Genomic DNA, 23,923 nt, shown 5'->3' on the forward strand with positions numbered 1-23,923 from the left:
CTTTATAATCGTCGATCCTGTATAAATATACGATGCACATACTCGTACATATGTGTATATCAATAACTTTACGGAAAAAAATGTGTAGATGTTTGTTCAAGATAAAGATTATATGTATCGTCACACAGTTAATAATTCCTAGTTATTCGTTTTTTGATAACTGATCCTAATTTGATAACTGATATTCGTAAATTTGCAGGACCATGGACTCGTCAGCAAAACACCGATCGGCGTTGGTCAGCATTCAAAGGGTTAAGGAACCAGACAGCCTTTACAAGAGATGAATTACCGTAAGCAGACGTTTTCGCAACAATGGGTTGGAGAAGTCGAAAAAATGGGGAAATAAGCAGAAGAGGGAAGAACCAGAACTTTATGGACACGACCCTTTTTTTAGGATTTGAGACATCTGTTGACATATAGTCGAAACATGATGTCGCAACGAAGCGTAATAATTGTTTCTAGAGTCCGAAGCGTAAGCCTAACTAGTGAACAAGTACCCTTATATTTTATAATTTTATAATAACCCTGCATTAAAATACAGATTTAAGCAGGTATACTAAAACTAATTAAGAAAAAATGTTATACGCCAAGTGTCGAGTACAGCCGCACCACCTGCACTATTGAATAATGAGTTTTGGATGCAGAAATGCAACATTTTTCATGTAATTATTTCTCAAGCGAGTCTACGATACAACAGAATCGAATATAAGAGAAGAGAAGAATAGCTTTAACAAATGAACAAACGAATAGACAGATAGACATGTAGAAAACAATAGATGATTGAGAAAAAAAAAAGAGGATTTGAAAAAAATATAATTCGCCTTTCAAAAATGATTGATTGCAACATGCACTCTATCAAATACAGAATAAACAATTATACTTTGAAAACATTTCGACGATACGAAAGCTGAAAAACGACAAAAAAATTTCGCTCGAAGCTACGAGAATGTATCTTCAAATCTAGCGAAAGTCGGTCATATTATTATAGATAGTCGAAGAACAATAAATAAAAGAAATGATAATCAAATGAAAATATATTCATTGTACAATGTACATATTTAGATTCTCCGCATCGATTTTCATACACATCAATCGTATCAAACGCATCAATTGTTTATATAAGAGTGTTGAAATAATTTAGATAATATGTAATTGTAATACTACGATTGGAAATTGGACTGCATGTCAAAAATATGTACATAAGATGCTGTCAACAGCATGTGAGATAAGTATATATGTTCATATGTATACCTATATGTACATGCATATAAAAGTTTTAAATTTTACCAGTATATAATTCGCTTGCTTTCTACAAATATGTACATAATAAATTATGTGGTTTATGATGTACTTTGACTATGACTTTGGATATGGACAAAGAAACCAAAAAATCTAACAAGTCACCTGGAATTAATTTCAAATTAGATTCAAATAAGTTTAATAATAATACGTACATACATAGCATATTGGATCAACATGGTAAACCCTGTACAAAAAAAATCATAGGGGAGATTCGGTTAGATAAGGGCGATGCAGTTTACAATGCACAAAATAGTCAAAGCTCGCTTAGCGTACCAAAAAAAAAAACTTTCCTTTCCAGATGAATGGCCTGTAAGATCTATTACTGTATGAGAAAAAATGTACTTTATTTGGAAAAAGTTAAGATTTCCACGAAAGTTTCCAGTCTGAACTTGCTTACTACCCATCAAATCGTCGGAAAAAAGCTTCATGTGAAAAATCATCAACAATTAAAGGAAATCTGTTGAATTATATTAAAAAACTATTGTTCGTTAAGTGAACACTAACTGTATCAAATTCTCGATGTATCCTCAATTATCCTGTTCTGGTGTAAATTCATATGGTCAGCATCAAACATGAACAGATGTTCGGACGATGGAAGGGTCTAGAATCCCAGTCGATAGCAAAATAAATTAAAAATCGATCAAAAAATATGTAAAAGCATAAAAACATCAATTGCTTCTACATACATACATACATACATAAAAATAGTAAAAAACGTCAACATCTCGAAAAGAAGCCAGTGTGAATGGAAAATGGAAAATGTATTGACATTTGAATTAATGTAATTTTTTGGTGAAAATGTTCAATGAAAAAGTGGATATACTGACTTGATGGAGCTCTTGCTGTTCTCATTCAAACCGACGAAAATGTTTGTGGAAGTCATGGCTGTGGATCGAGATTGGAGGCTGAACTGGAGCAGGAGAAGACCGACGCGACACGAGTGACGACGAGCGAACGCAGACTGCGACTGACAATCGGCTGTTGGCTCGATTCGAACAATTGGCAGCTGCGTGTCTCTCCGTGTTACCACGTGATGGCGCCGCTTATCGAATCGACCGTTGCGCATTCAAACAATCAAATCGAACAATGTGTTTTGGATTTGTTTCGAAATGTTTACATTACATGTGGTTCGTTTGCATAAAATGGTGTGTTTTTTCAATTAAAATAAAAGAGTGCGTTTTTATTTTCAAAATCAAAAATAAAATTGTCGGAATTGCCATTGTTTCATTTGTTCGCAGTTTTAAACATTTAAAAATGAATATAAGCCGTATTTTGAATTGATGTATTATAAGATGGATAATGGATAATTATTATAAAAAAATAAATCAAAATATAAACGATATAACTTCAATTCGAATCAAATAAGTGTACATACATAGTTGTAAAAATACACTCGGTATTTTTTTAATGTTTTACATACAGTGATGTAGTGCTAAATTTTGAGGTGCCGGTACGCTCGATTTTGCACTTTTTTTGCATTATGCAAGAAATGCATCGAGTGTATCCTCAAAGCAATCTTCGAGCGATGAATGTATCCTTAGTTCATGAGACAAAGCTGTTTGTTTTTTCGTCGCAGCCCCCGAGAACGCTACCTACCCTCATGTACCGATAGCACAATTAAACATCCACCCCAGACAATGGCTTGAGCCGTCATAAGCGAAAAAAAGGTCTAGGACCCATTTATTTCGTTAATGGGTCCATGAATGGGGACCAATATTTAAATGGGTAATTGGACTATTCGTCACATTGGGGTGGTCACAAAGACAATTTTTGCCATGAAAATCGGGAATACACAATATTTGGCACTCAAGTTCTCGTTACTATGATAGTTATCGTTAGTATTATGGACTTTTCGGCTGCCAGATGTTCCGTTATAGAGATTTTAGTGACTTTGTGACGAGTAATTTGTGACCAGTAATCACCGAACCATTTAAATGTGCTAGAGATACATCTGGTGCCTCACATAAGGCCTGGTGGTATCCTTGATTCTGACAACATTTTTATGCATGACAGCGCTCCTTGTCATCGATTTTGGGTTAAAAATATTGCAAACGTGGTAAAACTTTTCGAAAAAATTAAAGTTTTATACTATTTTGATTTTTGACATTTTTATGCCGGGTCGCGTACCGGTGCCGATAAAAGGTGGCGGGGCGCCGTACCGGCGCGTACCGGCTACTCTACAACCCTGTTTACATACATGTAAACGGGTAACATCCCAAATGTGAATCGCTGCTACCAGGATATCCGCCGCTACGAAAATCGCCGTACAAGAAACTGCCCAAATATTGCTCAACAAATGCTTTTCTTTACGAGATTTGGACAGTTTTGAGCAATATTTGGGCAATTTTCCTGAGCGACGAATTTTCGTGCGACAGGAGACCCGCGCGAGATTCACACTTGGGATGTAATCACCGAACCCGGTGGCCGTCACCGCATCGATAGTCGAAAAATCGAAATCTTTATTCTAGTTCGTTTACCATACATACATATGAAGAGCGGATAGTATATATATATATCAGTGGCGTGCGGTAAAATTCTCTCTCTTTTTGTCGTCCAGCCTTACTTAATGTGCGCGAGCAGGATACAAGAGGAACAGGTTGTTCCTGTTGTATCCTGCCCGTGCACATTAAGTAAGGCTGTACGACAAAAAGAGAGAGAATTTTACCGCACGCCGCTGATATATATTATATATACATACATAGTACCGTTTATCATGCATAGATTCTTTTCGATCTTTCGATTGCCGATCTTTGCTTTCCGATACTTGCTTTTCAATCTTTCGACTTTCAATGCAGTGAACCAGACCCCACCGAACCATATGTACATATATTAAAGGTTGGATAGTTAGATTATACTGTATACAAAGTATTTTGAGAAATATCCATAAAATACATATAACTTTTGTCAAGAACGTAGTTTGAGCTTTTTTGTTTGTTCTTCCGATGACCAACCAATAATCAATATCTTTAAATAAATACATCTGGCAGTCGCAAAGATAATAGAACATAACAGACCCTAGCTTTATGCGGACTGGAGCTATATATATCCAGTTATTTCCCCGAATCGGGTGTTCCCGTTCGGGTGTGTTACAAGTTACTTGCAACAGTAATTCACAAATATACTCCAAGACATCCTAACTGAATTTTAAAAAAGTACTATGTCTTGTTTTGTTTTTTGTTTGTAATATAATTTTTTCGATTCTCATTCCTTTCCGCCCGTCTGCGTTGCACACATCTATACATATGGCAGGCGCGGCACTGGTTAGAGGAAATTCATTTTCACTTTTTTACGCTTAAGCTAAATAAAAAACAACAACTACAGTGTTTACTATATTTTAATACGAAATTAACGGTTCCAATTCGAATGGACAAATATATGTGCATACATATGTAGATTACATTACATACACCTTTGAACGTTTCCAAACGTAAACATGATTGTGCGCAAACACCGGTCATACGACATTGACCCATTGCACCTTTACTGATAATCCACAAATGAAATAAATTCACGCTAAATCCTATTTTTAACGCGCACGCCGACAAAGGCAGAGATAAAAATAGAGCGAACGTATTGCAGCAGGGGGAGGGGGAGGGAGAGGGAGAGGGGGCGCGCAGTGTTTGCATAGCAGCGCAGCACAGGTAGAAATAGTTTTTGGTGGTGGCCACACCGGTGCGGGCTCCCGACTTTCCGTTGTGTGAAGGCGAAGCGCGCGTGCGTGTGTGTGTGCGCGCTTGTGTGCGTGCGGTGGTGTTGGTGGTGTTGGTGGTGTTGGTGTGTTGGTGTTGTTGTGCGGGCGAGTTGGCGGCCTGCAGTGGCGGTGGCGGCGGCTGACAGCGCTGTCGACTGCGACTGCGACTGCGACTGCAAATCTGTTGGCGACGCATTTCGCACATTCGGCGCTTCTCGTGCGGAGCGCCTTCGAAGGGGTTGCGGCGGGGTTGAAAGGGGTGAAAGGGGCGAAAGGGGTGGAAGGGGCGGCGGCGGCGGCGGTCGCGATGGTGTCTCAAGTGGCGGTGGAAGCGCTCTACTCGGCCACCTACGTCGAAAACTATCTGGACTCGGTCGAGAATCTGCCCGACGACTTGCAGAGACACCTGACGCGTATGCGGGAGCTCGACGTCACATATGGAGGTACTGAAAATGTCTCCGCTTCGTCATAAAGATCCGCATAAAAATGCACGCGGCCGCATCTGCGTCGCTCGAATCCGACATTTCATAACAGTTTTCGTTCACCCCATGTCATTTTTTACTTATTCCGTTTCATAACCTCGCCATGCTGACACTTGTCAAAAGTCGTCGGCCAATCGAAGACTCGAGCGGTCGGCGTCCATTGGCTCGTCTCAACGAGCTGCTCTCTGATTGGTCGAATTTTTTTAAAAGAAATTTTAATAAACAATTGTTTTTAATTTAAAATTTTCCATGCCTAGTGTCAGAAAGCTGTGGCTCGAGCCGTTCGTCTCCTATTGGCTCGTCGGAATTGAGCTGCTCTCTGATTGGTCGAAACTTGTCTATGTAAATAAAAATGCGAAAAATGGTTTCAGTTTCAAACCATCTCGGATTACATTTTAATAAATGTTTTAGCAATTGATACAAAATGAAATACCACATCGTCTGTTTTGGTTATATATTTTATTTTGCGTCTACATAAAAATAATGACACAACATCGAATTGTATTCAACAACAATGCTGCTTATCTTACCATGCGTTATCTCTGTTAACGATATTTTAATAAGAATTCTATGCTAAGCGTATACTTTTTTTTTTATTTTAATAATATATATACTATTTGGTACTTTCCATTGTTCAGTTGCATTTTTTAAATATAATTTAAAAATGAACTTATTTAGTCCACTGAATATGATGCCGTGGCATTGTGCGAAAAAACATGAGTTGAAGCTTAAATTTTTCTTATCGAAAAAAAATCAATAAGAAATTGGTTCAACGACAGTCGTCAAGCATTCGTTTCTTATATTGTTAGGTCAAAGAATAGAATCAGTTTGTACAAGAAAGAACTAGGCATAACCAAGTACAACCGTCCACTAAGATAATAACTGAAGAAAAATATGCGCAAAGAATCTCAACAAGCGACCAAAACAATATAGAAGGTAAAAGTATAATAATTGAAATCGGCATAAACTTCTTTACAAAGAAAAAAAAATGCTGACAGAGTGCTTCCTCAACAGTAAATTTTTGGCCTCCGGAATTTGGATTGCAATTAAATTTAATATTACTTATATAGGTTTATTTAATTATTGAAACAATAGGTTGGATTTTATGTATATTCAATATGAAATAAACATTGTGTTTAAAGTAAATGCCTCCAAATAATAGAAAAGTACTAAAATGTTGTATTATTTCGTTTGCATAATTAAAAATACATTATATTCAGCATATACATGCACAAATTGAAATTTGAACAGTTTCGTATTACATCATATTATATTTCGATATGCAACTAATTAGGAATGAAGCAAATTAGACATCTCATAATATTCTGGTGTTTGTATTTGGATTAAAATGCATGCTTTTCTCTTTCAAATGATTACCAATTCTATACAAACCTTTATCTTGTTTTACCTGATATTGATTTTTTTTTATTTCCGTAAAAATTAATGACATTCTTTGTTTTTATTTTTTTATTATTATTATTTGAAAAGTTTATGTATGTTTTTGATAAGTTTAAAACAAACTTATCCATTCAATATGAAATTCACTTTAGTATAGCTTTGATTAATTATATTAAGCTTACCAATAGAGGAATATATTGAAATAGTAATTCATAATAACCAGCAGAATAGACTACTGGTTAGCATGTAATGCTTTGAACAAAGTGGTCATGGGTTCAAATCTCACTGCTTTCTGGTGACCAGGCCTTGGATTTGTGACTCCAAGTCGATCGTTTCCTATCAGAGTTTGCCAATTTATCTGATTTTCATTGAAACGGTTCTAAAAAATTGGCAACCTTAACCATTTTCTCGCAAAATCTCGAACTTTCAGCAATCTCGAATTTCGCTGAATTGTTTAAAAATGCTGCAAGTTTACAAATTTGACCATAGATGTCTCTGTGGGTGTTAATTGATATTTATTTACTTTGTATAATACTTGTATGACATGTACAATGTTTCTGGCCAGGAAGGCGCATTGGGGTTACCTGTTGAGACTTCCTGGTATAAATTTAAAAAAATATATATGTCAAAATATCAAAAACATTTTCAATTAATTAATACTACATAAAACTGTATATTCAATTTCAAAATAACATATAAAAATGTATTTGAATTTCAGCATGTTTGCGTGATGTTGATAACCTCATCGGACGTTTCACGGTTATAAAAGACAATAGTATATCGACCAAAAAGAGGGCTCGTATTATCGCAAGACTTCAACAAAATCTCATATGCGCGCAAGAACTCGGCGATGAAAAACTACTTGTCCTCCAACAGCTGCAAGATTTAATTTACCTCAAATCTCGAAAATTAGAACTTGACAAAAAGAATCTGGGTTAGTGAAATATAATAAAAATATGTGTTCTTGTCTTGACTTACACTGCCTCTTCTAAAGTCTTGTTTCGTTTTACAGTAACGCATTTAGATTACGGAAATGGTGGATCAGCTAAAGACGAAGCATCATCGGGAGATACAGGATCATCGATTAAAGATACACCGGGAGAAACTCTTGGTAGAGGTTCATTACAGCAGATTGCTTCCAATGGTGGGCAAAGTAATGGGCGACCTCCTACTCCACCACACACTACTGATAGAGATAGAGATAGAGATAAAGACAAAGACAAATCAGGTATTGTTCAATTAAAAATTGTATTAAAATTCTTGTTTGTTTTAAAAAATATTAATATTTAATGTGTGCTTGTATAGGAGAGAGGGTATCGAAACGAGCGAGACGTAATAGATCAGATGTTGGTGCCGATAATGATAGGAATAGTGGGAGTGGAGGCGGTGATCGCGATCAAACTAGCGTTAATGTCTCACCATCGGGTGATACATCTCAGAGAACGACTAACAATTCCACCAATGCTGGGTCTCACAAGAAAACAGCCACTGGTAAAATAGGTAATGGAACTTTAGCTTTTCGTTTAAGATGTAATTGCTTGATATGCGAAATACTCTAATCGAAATTTATAATCTCAGGTTCTGGCAAGAAGAAGAAGCGGAAGGCCCGGCAATCAGGTCAAACTTCACAGAGAGAAGAGACCCCACCACCTGAAGATCACGATACAATAGACCCCGATGAACCTACGTACTGTCTCTGTGTACAAATATCCTTTGGTGAAATGATTTTATGTGACAATGACCTTTGCCCAATCGAGTGGTTTCACTTTTCTTGTGTATCACTTACAACGAAACCGAAAGGAAAGTGGTTCTGTCCCATGTGTAGGGGTGATAAACCAAACGTGATGAAGCCCAAAGGACAATTTCTCAAAGAGTTAGAGAGATACAACAAAGAAAAAGAGGAGAACGCATAACAGCTATTGGACAGTTTTTTTCTTTTTGTTTCATTTGATGTTTTTACTTATTGTAATATATAGATATAAATATATTTATGATAAATGATGATATAATTAGTTTTAATAAAAATTTATTTATGAAACGTATGTATATTGCTTGTTACACCTTATGTTGCGTTTTTATCGACAGATGAAATAGAAATATCTCTAATACCAAATATGTGTACAGTATGATAGGGGTAATCATCATACTGTACACATATTTGACACTAAACACTAAACTTTGACATATACTAATAATGGATGTAAATTTATTATGTCGACGAATTCTTGGTATTGAGAGATAATAAAGATTATGTTACTGATTGATGCAAATTTAGGACTTTCAAATGAAAATGCATCTTACGTTTATAGATTTGACATGAGCCGCTTGAATTTTTTCAACATGGTTGACATTTTTATAATTATAAGGTGAAAATAACTTGATGATAGGGTTTCGCTTGAAATCGCCTTTGTGCATTCAATCAGTTAACATAAAAAATTCACTTTTAATTGATTTGGTATATATATATTGCGTAATTTATATTTTTTTATAAAAAAAATTCGTGTAAAATCGGTTCTTAATTTCTTGGAATTAAATTCATAGCATTTTTTTAGTTATCTTCAAACTCTTGTGTAATAGAATCTCATTAATAAAAAAAAACAAATAGTTCAATCGATAAAACAATGTGTATCTAGCGATATAAAGGCTGGTTTTGATTTTTAGAAATATATGTAACTTGTGCAATTGTAGAGAAATTTCGAGTGTTGTTGTTATAATATAACCAAGTTATATTATTATGACTTATGATTTCTTTAGAAATTGGTACAAATTTCAAACGTATATTTAGGTTACTTAATACTTCTTTGTGTATTTCATTTTTAATGTTCTAATTTAGCTGTATTTAGCATGTATGTATTATATTTTTGCAGCCATAAACTTAATTTCTACTATTATTGTTTCGATTTGTGATTTCCAAAAAAGGAAGAAATTTATTAATGTGATGTTTAAAAAAAAAACATTGAAATGGAAAGAAAAGTATATAGCATTTACTAAAATATTTTTTGTTTTATTTTTTCATTCATGCTTACAAAGTACAAGAGTATATCTTAAAATAAATAATACATTTTCTTTAAAAACTTGAGTTTCGTACATTTTATAGTAATCGTATGTGATATATAATAGATATGTATAACGAATATATAAAGTATTTTACACAACAAATAACGCTATGAGTTAAAGAGAGATCATATTTTCAAAAATGCAGAGCATTACTTTATGGTAATATGTACTATTATTTTCCTAATTTGAATGTAATCTCAATTCAACACTTATTAAAAAAAAAAACTTACTAGTGAAAGAATCTAATAAAAAATCTAAGTACAGAAAAAAAAAATATTTCACAAACGCGTACTACATTTTTGATGCACTAGACATGTATATTTAAGTACATACATTCTTTATATTCTATTTTGTGTAAGTACAGAAGAAAAAATTCCAAAAATCAATTCTAATACAATCTAAATAAGAGTTGCTCTTAAAACCGAGTCAAAGTGAAAATGGCAAAATGTTTTCGACTAGACATATGTGTATTTACATATTTTATGATAATAGTAAAGCGAGATAATACGAAACAAAGAACTTACGCTTGTAAAAGGTTAAGAGTTTCAAAATAAATATGTATATATGGCTTAACTTTCTTTTGGCAAGTTCACGCTTTCAAAAGGAAACCTTGTTATAAATGAACAACATGCAATTCGTAGACTAAAGATAATCAATAATAATTTACTTTAAAAAATCAAACCTTAGAAAATGGATGGTTAAATTATGAGTCAAATTTCTATATACAATTCGTTTATACAAACTTGAAAATTTATTCAATGTTAATGTCTCTTCATAGAACATTGTTACATAATTATACAATGTTGAGTTCATTGTCCAACAATTCGCTTAACAAAGACAGTTTGTTCCTTTGCTACCAAATAACTAGACAAATGAACATAATTCAACTGATAAATCGTCAATCTTTTAAACTTCATAAAAACAATCAGCTAGTTTCACTTGCATGCGTATTGTGATATAAAATCTTAAAAATATAACTTTAGAATTTGAATTTTAGTTGCATTTTAAAATTGTTGCGATGCAACGAGGTGAGATAACCATCCACCTTTTACTATTACATACATATATATTGATACAACTATAAACTCGTATATATATATATACAATAATTTTCATCGATAGACATATGTATTTCATATAAACATTTGCATTAAAAGTACAATTATTCTAATATCAAGAAAAGGTACAGACGTATTCAAAAATTATCTACGTTAGTATAATAAATAACCTTATCAATCTTCATATTCTCTAATCAGACCCATACTCCGTGGGGATTTTTATTAGTCGGCACTGCGTTTTCGAGCTGCCTCGGAGACCCTATGATACGACGCGTACTTCCAGGTTTGCTTGAACCTAAAATCAACACACTTTTAAATATCACATTTAATGTCACGAATATGTAGCCGATGCCAAACTATTATTCACCTTCGAGCAGGTGTCGAATTTCATCAGTCGTTCCCGACAAACTTTGCAGGTTAGCCTCTTTCATTTCATTGACGAGTTGCTCCACTTGTCGTTTCTTATCCAAAATAGCTGCCTCTAACATTCCCACCTGTTGATTCATTTACAATGATACAACATATTCTATTATATTGATTTAAAATATACATATGTAGAATGTAATAAATTACCTCTCTTTTTAGCGTATCAGCTGTGATATGATTCATTTCTGTCGCATGTTTAGCTTGCTGTATCTCGCTTTGCAACCGTTCCACTTCTATCAATAAGGAACGTTCTAATTGTTGCCTGAAAATATTAAATCCATACAATTATACAAATAATGCTTGGTTTGCGTTTCGTGCGATATTTCATTTTAACGTACCGATTATCTTGACTTCTATTGGATACCCTTTGTTCGAATTGAATATCGTCAACTAGTTTTCTTATCTTATTTTTACATTGCAGCAGTTCCGTTTCGCAATTTGCCAATTTGGAACGGACCAGCGTCAATTCAGACTTGAGAGTTTTTTCAGCTTGTTTAGCGATTTCCGCCTCGTCTTCAATGTACGCTAATGACTGCACCTGAATTTGAAAAGGTACCTTCGTGATCACATCACGACAATATTTATCTACTTTATTACAAAAAAAAAAAAAACCAACACAAATAAAAACTTAAAATCCAAAATTTACTATGTACCTGTTCCGAACTAATCCTCAACTGAGCATCACTCGAATTGATTTGTTGCTGTATCATTTCTACTTGATGTTGTTGCTCTCTACCTTTGGCTTCCCAAAATACTATTTCAGCATCATACTAGTAAGAAAAATAAAATAAAATTGAAGCGTTATCAACAGAGATTGGTGGCTGGGATTCTTTTCAGCACAAAAAATGGTTCACTATTGTCAAGCTTTTTTTGTTCTCTTGCTTTGTAGGACAATAGTGAACCATTTTTTGTGCTGAAAATAATCCTGACCGCCGATATCTGGTTATCAAAGACATTTACAAAACATGATGCAAATAAAACTCACTTTAGTTAAATCTGCTTGTTGATTTGAGAGTTTTTCTCGTTGATAATTTACTAAAGAGACAAGTTCCCTGTATTGTTGATTGTATGCAACAGCTTCAGTCGATATTGGAGAGCCGTCTTGTACAGTCATATTGACGCCGTTTGGAGACAGTTGTAAATTCCTTGTCGGCGATGAAACGTTTGTCATTGATTTTAAATTAGCTGGAGAGGCATTCGGTGGAGGTGGTGATCTATATGGTGGCGGTGGATCTCTAAAAATTTTAATAAAGATACATGTAAAAAAATTAATACATTAATGGATTTATCAATTTGGGATGAAGTGCTCTTGGAACTATAAAAATTTTGAACAACACTTATTTCGATACATATTTTATTTTACAAATATACCATAAATGATTGAAGAGTTGCTCAATCACTTATTTTATAAGTTACATGTGGACACGAAACTTGGAAACAAATCAAAAATTCGATGTATGGTTTGTACAAGAGAATTGAATGATGAAGCATGAGCTAGGTGTTCATTACATTAGCCAGTAGTATAGCTCGTTGATGATAACCAACGAAAGGTCCCGAGTTCGAGCCCTGGTTTGACCTCGATTGCAAAGAATTTATTTGGAGTACTTCTGCAGTGCTGCTGGTCAGACTTGGATATTTGTGACTCCAAGTCGATCATTTACGATCTAATTTCATTGCCGAAACGGTTCCTCATTAAATTAGCAACCAAACTACCTACTATTTGTCACCACTATTTGAATATAATTTCAAATTTATAATCTATAAAATTAAAACCATAGATGTCGCTTTGGGGCAACTTGTAAGGCACCATGGTAAAATATAAATAAAAAGAGCAATGGAAGATGGATAAAAGAAATGCTTAAATGTTACCTAAAAGGATTTGAAAGAAGGTAGGATGAATCTTGGATTAATAACGAAAGATGTAAAAAACCGAACACACTAGATAAGAAATAAAAATGAATGGGAAAAGTCAGCTATGATGAAGATTAATAATATGTCATCAATTTCAATACCTATATGGCGGTACGTCTTTACGTATCAGTTGAACAGGTGACGTTTTACTCTGTGGAACTCCTCGGACAACTCCTATCGGATGATTTCCACTGTGCAAAACATTTGGTAAACCCACAGATGAACTCATATTGATAACATTCTCATTTTGAACGTTCACCGTAGAGTCTTGCGTGTTCGTAATATTATTACCACTGAAAGCACGTATACAAAATTAATAAACGGAAATACGGCAGAAGTATTTTTATGAACGGTCAATGTACATATTTACCCGTGATTGAGGCTTTTACGTATATCTTTTAGTCTATCGAGACCGAAAGTTGCATCGTTGCTACTTCCAGACTGACTGCTAGCTGATCTGTGACGTAACATTTTGATCTTATTATTGAACACTCACAAACATCTTACTCGATATATGCATTTGAATATTACCTAGTTGAATTTATTTGTTTAGAAGTCGAATTGCTGATTGCCGTGCTAATTCCTGCTTGTTGTGTCGTTTTTGGATTTATCGAGTCCGATCGTTGTAGTATAAATTGCACATCATTAGAATATTCTCCCCATTTCATTAGAATCTGAAAAGTAAGTTAAATCAGTACAAGCTTTGAACTGCATATATCGACTGAAATATATATATATATATATAAAAAAAAATAATTCAACGGTTTTATTACCTTCAGAGGAAATTCGTGTGGTGCGAGTAATCGTTCGTTACTTCTCCAACGTTCGATGAGAGTGAAACGTCCGACTTTACCGGTAGCATGCGCCAAAGCAAAAACAACATCCTAAAAATATCCATATATACATTTTTGTTACAAATTAATATTAGCCTATGTTGCGAACACAACTTGTATCTACTGTTTTTGATAAGCATTATTTTGAATACGATTTCTATAAAAATTTTAAGATTGTCAGTACAATGTAGTACAGTTATGATTTGTGTATTACATTTTATATGATAAATGTGTGAGTAGTAAATTTATTCCAAGAAGAGACACTTCCACATATACCAAAATTAGGGTTGCCAGGCGTCCCGATTACACCTTTAATGTTTACCAAAGTCAATCGGCGATTTGCCATGAGCCTTAAATAGGCCGATAGGTGTTTTTTGAGTATGTAAAAAGTAAACAAGAGTACTACCCGCTAAGCCTTTCCAGGTAGCATTGAAAAAAAATTGGGTTGTGTAATCCTTCAACGTTTATAAAGACTCGTTTACATCGGAATTTCTGAATTTATAACCATAGCAGAATAACCCAATGGAAATCCCTAACTGCCGAGTATTTTACATTGTAGCTTGGCATTTAGATTGTGAGCATTACATTTTAACAACAATGAAGAAGATGGAACTAGTTTTGGAAAAATACATTCATTACTAGACTTCTTTTGTTTGTTTTATGTTGTTGCAAGATATATCAGAGAGTATAAACACACTTTTACAAAACTCGAAATCCTCGGCGGTAGTAATCTAGGGTTTGTTTGCTTTATATCGGATTTCTAAATAATTCTAGTTGGAAAAGTAGGCGAAATTTTCAGCGTGGCGGGCTTACAACAGAAAAGACGTCAGCACTCAAAGGGTTAATCGGAATTGTCACCAGTTTTAAGCCTCGTGTCTCAAACGCACCTTTTGGGACGCCCAAAAGTCCCAGTTTTAAAAAATTTCTATTATGCATACTTTTTAAGCAATTTCAAAGGGACAAATTGATGGATTTAATAAAGAAGTAGCCAAGTTTTATGAAACATTGACAGATTATTTGAAACAATGGACAATAAATACCATTAAAAAAATATTCTGTATTTTCCTGGACGAGCTTGGAAAAAATACCAGAAACAGTCGATTATTTAAATACGAAAAATATGTTGAATTAAAAATATATTAAAAAGAGAATTACAATCTCCGAATTGGAGTAGAAAAATAGCTGTAGAAAATTGGGTAGTTAAATTATATTCACGAATATTCTCTTTAATGGAGATTCAATGGATTAATGAAAGAAATAGACTTTCTATAGATGACATTGAAAGTATTCTACAGTGCATTGAAAATTGTTGCCAAATGCAATTATTTGAAATAAAGGAGGTTTGTAAAAACTAAGTGGTCTAATATTGTTAATTGAGAGGGTCCTGGTTTGACTTGGAAGAAATCTGGCAACCCTAACCAAAATAAGTGATGACAAATTTTTAAAAATAGATGGATATGCATTAAACTCAATTTTCACAAGTAAATATACGGAATTGAATCAACGTCATTCTATTTATAGACATCTAATTCCAGACTACATAAAAAGATGACACCATTTCTGCAGACCAAGAAAACTACATATAGAATTGTATGAATTAGAACAATCAATACCTGGCAGGTAGTGGCCTCAGTGACTCCGCAGACGATTCTTTGGATACCTTCAACCCAAACCTTTAGCTCCATTTAGGGCTTCATAAGAGCGTTTGTCACAGATTCATTTTCTTATATTAGAGAAACTAAAAAAAAAAAAAAACAATACAATGGTATGACAACAGTGAGTTAACGAATACAATAGTCTATTATATGAACATGATACTATTTGGGGGGATTCCTGTTAGGTGAGTTTGGGAGTGGCAAGTACTGGTTTGACAGGAAATGGGGAATTCTGAATTAGAGGGGGCGATCTGGGGGCTCGGGAGGGTTGCGGGGGGGAGCTGGGCGGGGGCAGTGGTCGGTCGCACGTTGACAGTCAAAAGTAGGGGAAACAACGGTATCAGCAGAAACCGGGTCAACGGGCTGCGGGGGGAGGCGGAGGGCGGGGGATTTCAGGGTCGTGGAATCTCCTCATCCAGGGGGTCTCACCTGCAGGCCGGGGGGGCTGTGGGGGGGCGGGGGGGCGCAAACGGGGCTCCGGACTCTGCGAGAGAAGATACACACAGACAACGCGCGCACACACACGCTCGCACTCAAACGTCACACACACACATACAAATGTGGTCAAACAATTTTGGACCAAACGCGCTTTGAATACAACCATGGCGTTTGTTTTGTTGTCCTGATCAAATTGGCCAGTTGAATTTTCCGTAGCCTTTGGAAAAATTATAGATGATATTGATTTTCAACGCACCCTGATGATAGAGAACTATTTAAAAAACCTAAAAGGTTTTTCTCTAAAAGAAAAAAAAAAGTTAAAAGATTTAAAAATAAAAGGTTTTTCTCGAAATAAAATTTTATTTTATTCATATAAGCTGTTTGTTTATTGCAAACAGGTATAGTCTGTTGTTTTTATTGTAAATCATACTCACTAATTAGCACGGCCACCAACTTCAATATTTCCTCTATTACAAATATAAAGCAACAACTAATGAGGCATTCAGACGATAGGGTTTGTAAAACTGATTATAGAGTATCTAAACATAATTTTAGGACTGACGTCAAAACATTATGTATGAAAATATATGCATATACATATGTATGTATTTATATATGCGGTCTCCTTCACGGACCTAAAGTGAAACGCCTGAAAACGCAAATATCGAAAATCGAAAGATTAAAAAAAAGGGTGCATGGTAAACGGTACTATGTATATATAATATATATGAGTGGCATGCGGTGAAATTGTCTCTCTTTTTGTCATACAGCCTTGTTTAATGTGCGCGCACAGAATACGGGAAGAAAAGCCTGTTCCTCTTGTTCCTGTTGTATCCTGCTCGCGCAAATTAAGTAAGTATGTACGACGGGGGGAGAGACCCTTTTTTATCTTTCGACTTTCGATCTTTGCCTTCCAATATTTGCGTTTTCGGGCGTTTCACTTTCGGTCCCGTGAGGTAGATCCGTACATATGATATGTATTATTTATATTGAAAATTTATTTTTATTTATATTATTGCTTACTTTAAATCCGTTACCAAAAAGTATATTTTATAAAAGTTAACGCGCCCATCGTAATAAAATTTCAATTATTATTATTAAAAATAAATTTTATATGCGTTGCTAATAAATTTTTCTTTGCACATAATTGTAAAAATTTTACTGCCTTTGGAGTCGTCTATAAATGACGTCATATGGTTCTGTATATTTTTTGAACCTCTCTCCTCTCTTCTTTCCATTTTGTCACAAAATCTTTACCCCCTCCCCCTCTGTCTAAAATTCAACATTTTATGTTAATATTCAGAAAAAAATGCTTGTTTATAGAATTTATGATACTAAAATTCTTATAATCTTCATTATCTCCTTCATTGTGAATTATCACATTATATCAAACACCACCTAGGCTATATTAACATTTTCAAAGTAAATTAAAAAAATCAAAAATATTTTTTGGAAGCTTTTGAATTTAATATTATTGTAACAGCAATTGAATAAACGAATCTAATAAAAACAATAACATATATTTTTATAGCTTCACACATAAACACTTTCAAATTGAAATTGTAAGTAGTCGACATAAAATTGATATCCGTTCTACAATTCAAAGCATACCTCGGAAACGTTCGGTCGAAGTGACATTAAGCTATATTTTTTTTATCCACGATGCATTCAATGGTTTGGATTTGTTCTGCAATTTTATTAAAAATTTTAATGTTTTCATCTACGGTAAGAATATTAAAACAGTTAAATTGAATATTTTAATAATTAGTTTGTATTGACTAATATTTATTCTAGGTAAAGGGACATAAAGAATGTGTTTGCGATAGTTGGCATAATAATGTCGCTTATACCGATAAAAGACAAATGTTGGCCTTAAAAAGGTAGATATGCGTATATTATACGGCAAACGGATTATTCCGCAAAAAGCGATCTCGCTCAAGTCACTAAAATATCGATTACGGAACATCTGGAACTCGAATTCGCTTTAGCACAATATTTCGCGTGTTTGATGAAGTTTTTGGGTGCCAGATGTTCCGTGATCCAGATATTAGTGACTTGAGCGAGATCGCTTTCTGCGGAATAATCATCGAACCATATTATACATAGATACATACATACATACATCAGTGGCGTATATTGGGTGTGTGCTAGGTGTGCGGCGCACACCCGTGAAAACCAAAGACCACATAAAGTAGTATTTTAATACAAAATAATGTGTTGTTGTATAAACAGGCATTGATGTGTATGGTGTATTTACCGCGTGCGCTAAATGTATGGTGTATGGTGTGGTGTGCAGTCTGCAGCGTGTTGTGTGATGTTAGATGTAGTTTGTGCGCCGCGACGAGAGAATACCTATGCCGTGCAGCAAATTGGTGGGTTTGGTTGGAGTGTGCAGGCGGATATTCGCTTGTATAGGTTTGTTCGCGATATTAAGACGTACGGTGTGCTACGACTTCAGAGCACCGCGCACCACTCGGCAATTGACCGAATGCGATGCGACACGTGCTCTCGTACTTTTTCGCACATTCGTATTTTTATGGTCATATCTCAGTCATACCTCTAATAACTAATAATGGCTAACAGTGTTCAAGACATTTTAACTATTCCGTTTTCAAATAGAAGTTTTGAGATAAAATTAAAAATAATTAAATATGGGAAACCGTGTCCGTCTCTTCCAAATTTATCCAGTTTGCATAAAGAAAAAACAAAAGTTTACACTAGACATTTTTGCGTTTCAAATTATAAAAAATTCGAATGGATTACAGGCTGTGAAATTCGATCCAAACTTTTCTGCTGGCCATGTTTATTGTTCTCCAAAGATATTAATGTGTGGAACAAAGAAGGATTTGCTGATCTCAACCATTTGACAGCAGCACTGAAGAAACACGAAGGATCGCAGGCACACGTTCAATCATTTCTTTCCATACAAATGTTTGGCAAACAACGAATCGACGTATTAATTGACAGTCAACGTAAAGCCGAAATAAGTCGACATAATGAACAAGTAAATAAAAATAGAGATGTTTTAAAACGAATTATTAACGCAATAATCTATCTAGGAAAACAAGAACTGTCCCTGCGAGGTCACGACGAGTCATGTAATTCCGTAAACAAAGGCAATTACATTGAATATCTAAATGCTCTTCGAGAATATGATTCTGTTTTAGATACTCATTTAAATACTGCTACTACCTTTCGTTGTACTTCTCCAAGTATACAAAATGACATAATCGAAGCAATCGCTCATGTTATTAAAGTTCATATAAAAAATGAAGTAGAGTCAGCAAGTTTTGTTGCTATTATTCTCGATGAAACTTCAGATATAATGACAAAATCACAGCTCTCAACAGTTTTACGTTTTGTATGTAAAGGCAATGTACATGAACGGTTTATTAGTTTTACAGACGTTAGTGCTGATAAAACATCTAATGGTCTATTCCGTCACGTGGTGAACATAGTTGAAGAATTTAAAATTCAAGACAAATTGGTTGGACAGACTTATGATGGAGCAAGTGTAATGAGTGGACACGTAAATGGTTTGCAATCCAAAGTCCTCAATGCTTATCCTTTTGCTCTTTTTACACACTGTTATGCACATGTATTGAATTTAGTATTGCAGCAAGGTCTTTCTGATATTAAAGAAAGTAAATCATTTTTTCAAACTTTAAATGGATTGTCTACATACTTTTCAAAATCTTCCAAAAGAGTATTCGCTTTACAGGAATTTGTGACAAAAAGACTTCCCTCTGTAGCACCCACAAGGTGGAATTTTACATCTCGTTTAAGTAGCACAGTACAACAATACAGAAGTCAATTTACAGATTTTTTTCGACATGTTATAGAAAATTGTGAATTATGGGACACAGATACTGTTATAAAAGCACGAGGGTTTTTAGGCTTTTTAGAGGATTTTCAAACAATTAAACTTCTTCAAATTTTTTCAAAACTGTTTGGAATAACTGATGTTTTGTATAACATTCTTCAATCTAAATCTTCGGACGTTTTATATTGTTGTAAAAAAATTAATCATGTTTTGCAGCAACTGAAATACGAAAGGGATAATAATTTTGAAATGTTATGGAATAATTATTTAAATGAAAAAAATGATGATCATGATCGTAGGCCACAAAGATTAAAAAATTATTCAGAAGTAGAAGATAAAACTTCATTTCGTCAATTATATTTCAAAATAGTTGATAGCATAATCGCACAAGTCGAATGTAGATATTCTTCACTTTCCAAATTAGAATATTTCCACCTTCTTTGTAATGATAAATATGACGAATATAAAGAAAATTTTCCAAATGTTTTAATTAATAAATTAAAAGATTTTTATGGATCACTGTTTGATTATATTCGATTGAAAAACGAACTCATCGTGCTATATTCCAGCTCTGAATTTTCAGAGAAACCTGTTCATGAATTAATACAATTCATGACAAAAAATAACCTCGAATCTGGTTTTAAAGAGGTGTTTAAGCTGGGAGAATTAATATTAACGATACCAAGCAGTACAGCTTCAGCAGAACGTTCTTTTTCGGCGCTGAAAAGAATAAAAACTTGCTATAGAGGTACGCAAGGTCAAGATAGATTATGTGGCCTTAGCTTAATTTCAATAGAAAAAAAGTTATTGGTGGAATTAAAACAGAAAGACACATTCTATGCATACGTGATTGAAAAGTTTATGTCTCAGAAACGTCGCATTGAACTTATGTATAAATAACTAATAAATTAAACATTTTTGTAATGCAAAACGAGTATTTTTTTTTAATTGCTAATTTTATACCCTACGCCCTACGGCATACACAGCACACCCGGTATTAACACCCACCGTCCGCCACTGACATACATACATGTGTAATTGAAGCAAATATTTTGGAAAACACAAACTGTCATAAATGTTTCGATTGTGTTTCTATTCGGTTAAATGTTAGCCTCTAATTTTATATTTCAGAGAAATCGTTAGATATATGATGACGGAATTTGTACCGGAAAATTCTAGAATTCAAGGTAGTAGAAGTCTGGTCGATGAAGTCCTTTCATTATTGGATCGGGGTTCAGGAAGATTGTTGAACTTATTATTTGAGTTTAATGTGTGGACTGTGCCTTACATCCTAGCTCCCAGAACATCTCCAGGCTTTTGTGCTTATGCTATGGTAAGCTAAAAGTTATAACTGCAGTTGCAATATCCGATTTTCTACCTATTTTCAAATTATTGATTTGTTACAATTTCAGGTAGTGAACGCTTCGACAGACTACAACAACCAAGATTTCAATGGTGCCTTAACAGCACTAGCTAGGAACGTTAGACCGTGGTGCAATAGAATAAAAGCAGCAATCAGGGTGAATTCGGGATGTAAAAGGCGCCTCAATTTCGAGGTGAATTTCTGAGAAAATTGAAATTTTTCGCATGCTAAAATTTTTATTAAATATTAACCATTAATATAGAAAAATGTCGACGCTAAGTGCTTCGGACGTGGCGAGGTTTACGAAATTCAAGAAGCTTTGCGTTTGTACGGTGGTTATTTGCCAAATAGGATTAAAAATGCAGCAATGCGTTCGTACGATTCACCTAGAATCGGTGATAAAATATTGGCAGCATCTTTAGCAATGAGTGTTACACCGATAGCAAGGCAATTAGTTAGGGGTCAAAGCCTAGATGTTATTATGAAGGTGAGCTTTTATTTATATATATATATATATATATATATATATATATATATATATATATATATATATATATATATATATATATATATATATATATATATATATATAATACATATATTCGTATAATGCTAACAACTAAGGGGTTACGGGTTCGAAACCTGGCCAGGTGTTGCTGGCCAGAGCTTGGATATATTTAACTCCAGGTCAATCGATTCCTTTCAGAGTTTGCTTATCTATCTGATTTCATTGTTAAAACGGTTTGTCACCAAATTGGCCACCTACCCTCTTTATTTTTTTCATCTCATAGTACATAATATGTATGTACTACCTTGGCCATAGACCAAAGTAGTACTATGTACTCAATAGTACATAGTACTATTTTGGTGTAATCTTGGAGAAACCTGTAATGGCAGTATGGCACCATGAAAAACATAGGTATACATATGTATGCCTATATAAGTTTTCCCGTAATTAACCTAACTTTTGTAAAATACAAAATCAAATTTTCTTTGTGTTTTATCTCACGAAGGCGTATTTTACTACTTCCATTGTACAGATTTTACAAATGTGTACATTGAATCTGTATCAGTGCGCATCTTAGGACGAAGATTAGAAATAAACCGTCGTGAGATGAAAAAGCTGTCAAAAATTATGTCTAATTTGAATTTCAGACTTTTGATTACGCTATGGAAAAAAATATACCCAAATGTTGTTGTCGTCAACGTAGAAAAGAAGTACAAAATTTGTGCAATCACTTCCAATCAATTGTTCAACGAGGAATGTCAAACATGACATATCATGAAATGTTAACATAATATAATCATGTACATATTGTTTTAAATGTTATTATAACCTGGTCAGTAATGATACTTTAATAATTGTTGTAATTTAAATCAAATAAATATAAATAATCCTTTATTTCTTATTAAATATTAAATAAGTAAGTTTTTTCATAGACTATGTTGTCTATTGTATATTGTCTATCTAGAATACTTTCTATACTTTTTATAAAAAAAATAAAATTTAGATTTTAAATAATATTTAACGAGAATGCAATTTACGTGATCATAAATTTTTATATTTATTAAAAAAAATTATTCAATTTCATGGTGGGAAACAAATGCAATAAACATAAAATAAGTACCTATGGATGTATATTTGTTATAATATTAAAAATCAATATTTTATGTGTACACACATACATTTATGATACAAATAATTTAAAAACATATGTATGTATGTAGTCACGGTCGTAGCCAGGAGTTTTTTTTTGGGGAGGGGGGGGCTGAAACACAAGCGCAACTCTCCCCCTCCCCAACGTTTTTTAAAGAGGAAACGACGTATATTATCCTTTTTTTTGTGCCTAGAATTTGTGGAAAATTTGGGTTATTGTATATAAATATTAGGTATATATTCTTCGGTACATTGAAATTAAATTTTTATCTAGTCAATTCATACGACTAAAATACTGTGTTGATTGGAATAATCGTCTTTTCACTATTTTTATGACTTTTCTGGACCATGAAATGAATTTATCGTGCAATTTTTTCAAAAAATTGGATCCTACGGTGCTTTAATCTGGTTTTAGCACAAAACTAAAAAATATTGCGAATTATCAAAAAATAAGTTCAAATTTTCATATTTTTAAGTGCCTATTTATTGAAAAGAATTTTACCCGAGGTTTACCAATTTTAATTTTTGAATTAAAATAAAAACCCACATAGCCCCCGCCTGGTTATGGCCGTGTATATGCATAGTAAGCTTTACATGAATAATAAAATTTCCAAAACTTGGACTCACTTTTCATAGATGACGTACATAAGACAAGTACCGATTCTCGCTATACACACATACATGTAAACATATTATATTTATATCAAAATTAATTTATATACATATATGATGCAATATTATATATTGGAAATCATTTCGTAAAAGACAAAAGCTTATATATTTTAATTTCTCATTTATTGTTAACTCCTTGAACATTTTCACAACACAT

General features: G+C 33.9%; 3 protein-coding genes across 4 annotated transcripts in view; 1 reads left to right on the forward strand and 2 right to left on the reverse strand.

Annotated features, from left to right (window-relative positions):
• Positions 1-2,274, reverse strand: part of LOC143913356 (microtubule-associated protein Jupiter-like) — a 116,129-nt gene extending 113,855 nt beyond the window's left edge. The window contains exon 1 of the mRNA XM_077433088.1: positions 2,126-2,274. Coding sequence (XP_077289214.1) covers positions 2,126-2,154 — 29 coding nt within the window. The 5' untranslated portion in view covers positions 2,155-2,274. The remainder of the gene's footprint in view (positions 1-2,125) is intronic.
• A 2,667-nt stretch (positions 2,275-4,941) lies between these two features.
• Positions 4,942-9,856, forward strand: LOC143913353 (inhibitor of growth protein 1). The gene is made up of 5 exons (XM_077433084.1): positions 4,942-5,436; positions 7,592-7,807; positions 7,886-8,101; positions 8,179-8,373; positions 8,452-9,856. The coding sequence occupies exons 1-5, from the start codon at positions 5,301-5,303 to the stop codon at positions 8,784-8,786; spliced, it is 1,098 nt and encodes a 365-aa protein (XP_077289210.1). The 5' UTR covers positions 4,942-5,300; the 3' UTR covers positions 8,787-9,856.
• RASSF8 (ras association domain-containing protein 8) lies at positions 9,837-16,375 on the reverse strand. 2 transcript variants are annotated; one of them, XM_077433081.1, is made up of 12 exons: positions 16,243-16,375; positions 15,772-15,896; positions 14,099-14,209; positions 13,857-13,999; positions 13,696-13,782; positions 13,427-13,618; positions 12,400-12,649; positions 12,068-12,184; positions 11,753-11,952; positions 11,562-11,676; positions 11,356-11,482; positions 9,837-11,283 (listed from the first exon to the last, which is right to left on the reverse strand). In XM_077433081.1, the coding sequence occupies exons 2-12, from the start codon at positions 15,841-15,843 to the stop codon at positions 11,183-11,185; spliced, it is 1,515 nt and encodes a 504-aa protein (XP_077289207.1). In that variant the 5' UTR covers positions 15,844-15,896; positions 16,243-16,375; the 3' UTR covers positions 9,837-11,182. The 2 variants fall into 2 exon arrangements, with proteins under 2 accessions (XP_077289207.1, XP_077289205.1); XM_077433079.1 differs by having other exon boundaries at positions 9,838-11,283; positions 11,753-11,970; positions 16,243-16,352.
• Positions 16,376-23,923: the final 7,548 nt, after the last annotated feature.

The sequence above is a fragment of the Arctopsyche grandis genome, chromosome 6 (genome assembly GCF_051622035.1).
Source record: "Arctopsyche grandis isolate Sample6627 chromosome 6, ASM5162203v2, whole genome shotgun sequence".
Classification (NCBI taxonomy): Eukaryota; Metazoa; Arthropoda; class Insecta; order Trichoptera; family Hydropsychidae; genus Arctopsyche; species Arctopsyche grandis.

Bases quoted from the DNA above. Each gene is read 5' to 3' on its own strand.
- LOC143913353 (XM_077433084.1), top strand. From the start codon at position 5,301: ATGGTGTCTCAAGTGGCGGTGGAAGCGCTCTACTCGGCCACCTACGTC. The intron at 8,102-8,178 runs GTATTGTTCAAT...GTGCTTGTATAG, and splicing joins TAAAGACAAAGACAAATCAG to GAGAGAGGGTATCGAAACGA. The intron at 8,374-8,451 runs GTAATGGAACTT...TTATAATCTCAG, and splicing joins AACAGCCACTGGTAAAATAG to GTTCTGGCAAGAAGAAGAAG.
- RASSF8 (XM_077433079.1), bottom strand. From the start codon at position 15,843: ATGGAGCTAAAGGTTTGGGTTGAAGGTATCCAAAGAATCGTCTGCGGA. The intron at 13,783-13,856 runs GTAATATTCAAA...GTTACGTCACAG, and splicing joins AAACAAATAAATTCAACTAG to ATCAGCTAGCAGTCAGTCTG. The intron at 11,483-11,561 runs GTAATTTATTAC...ATGAATCAACAG, and splicing joins CTGATACGCTAAAAAGAGAG to GTGGGAATGTTAGAGGCAGC.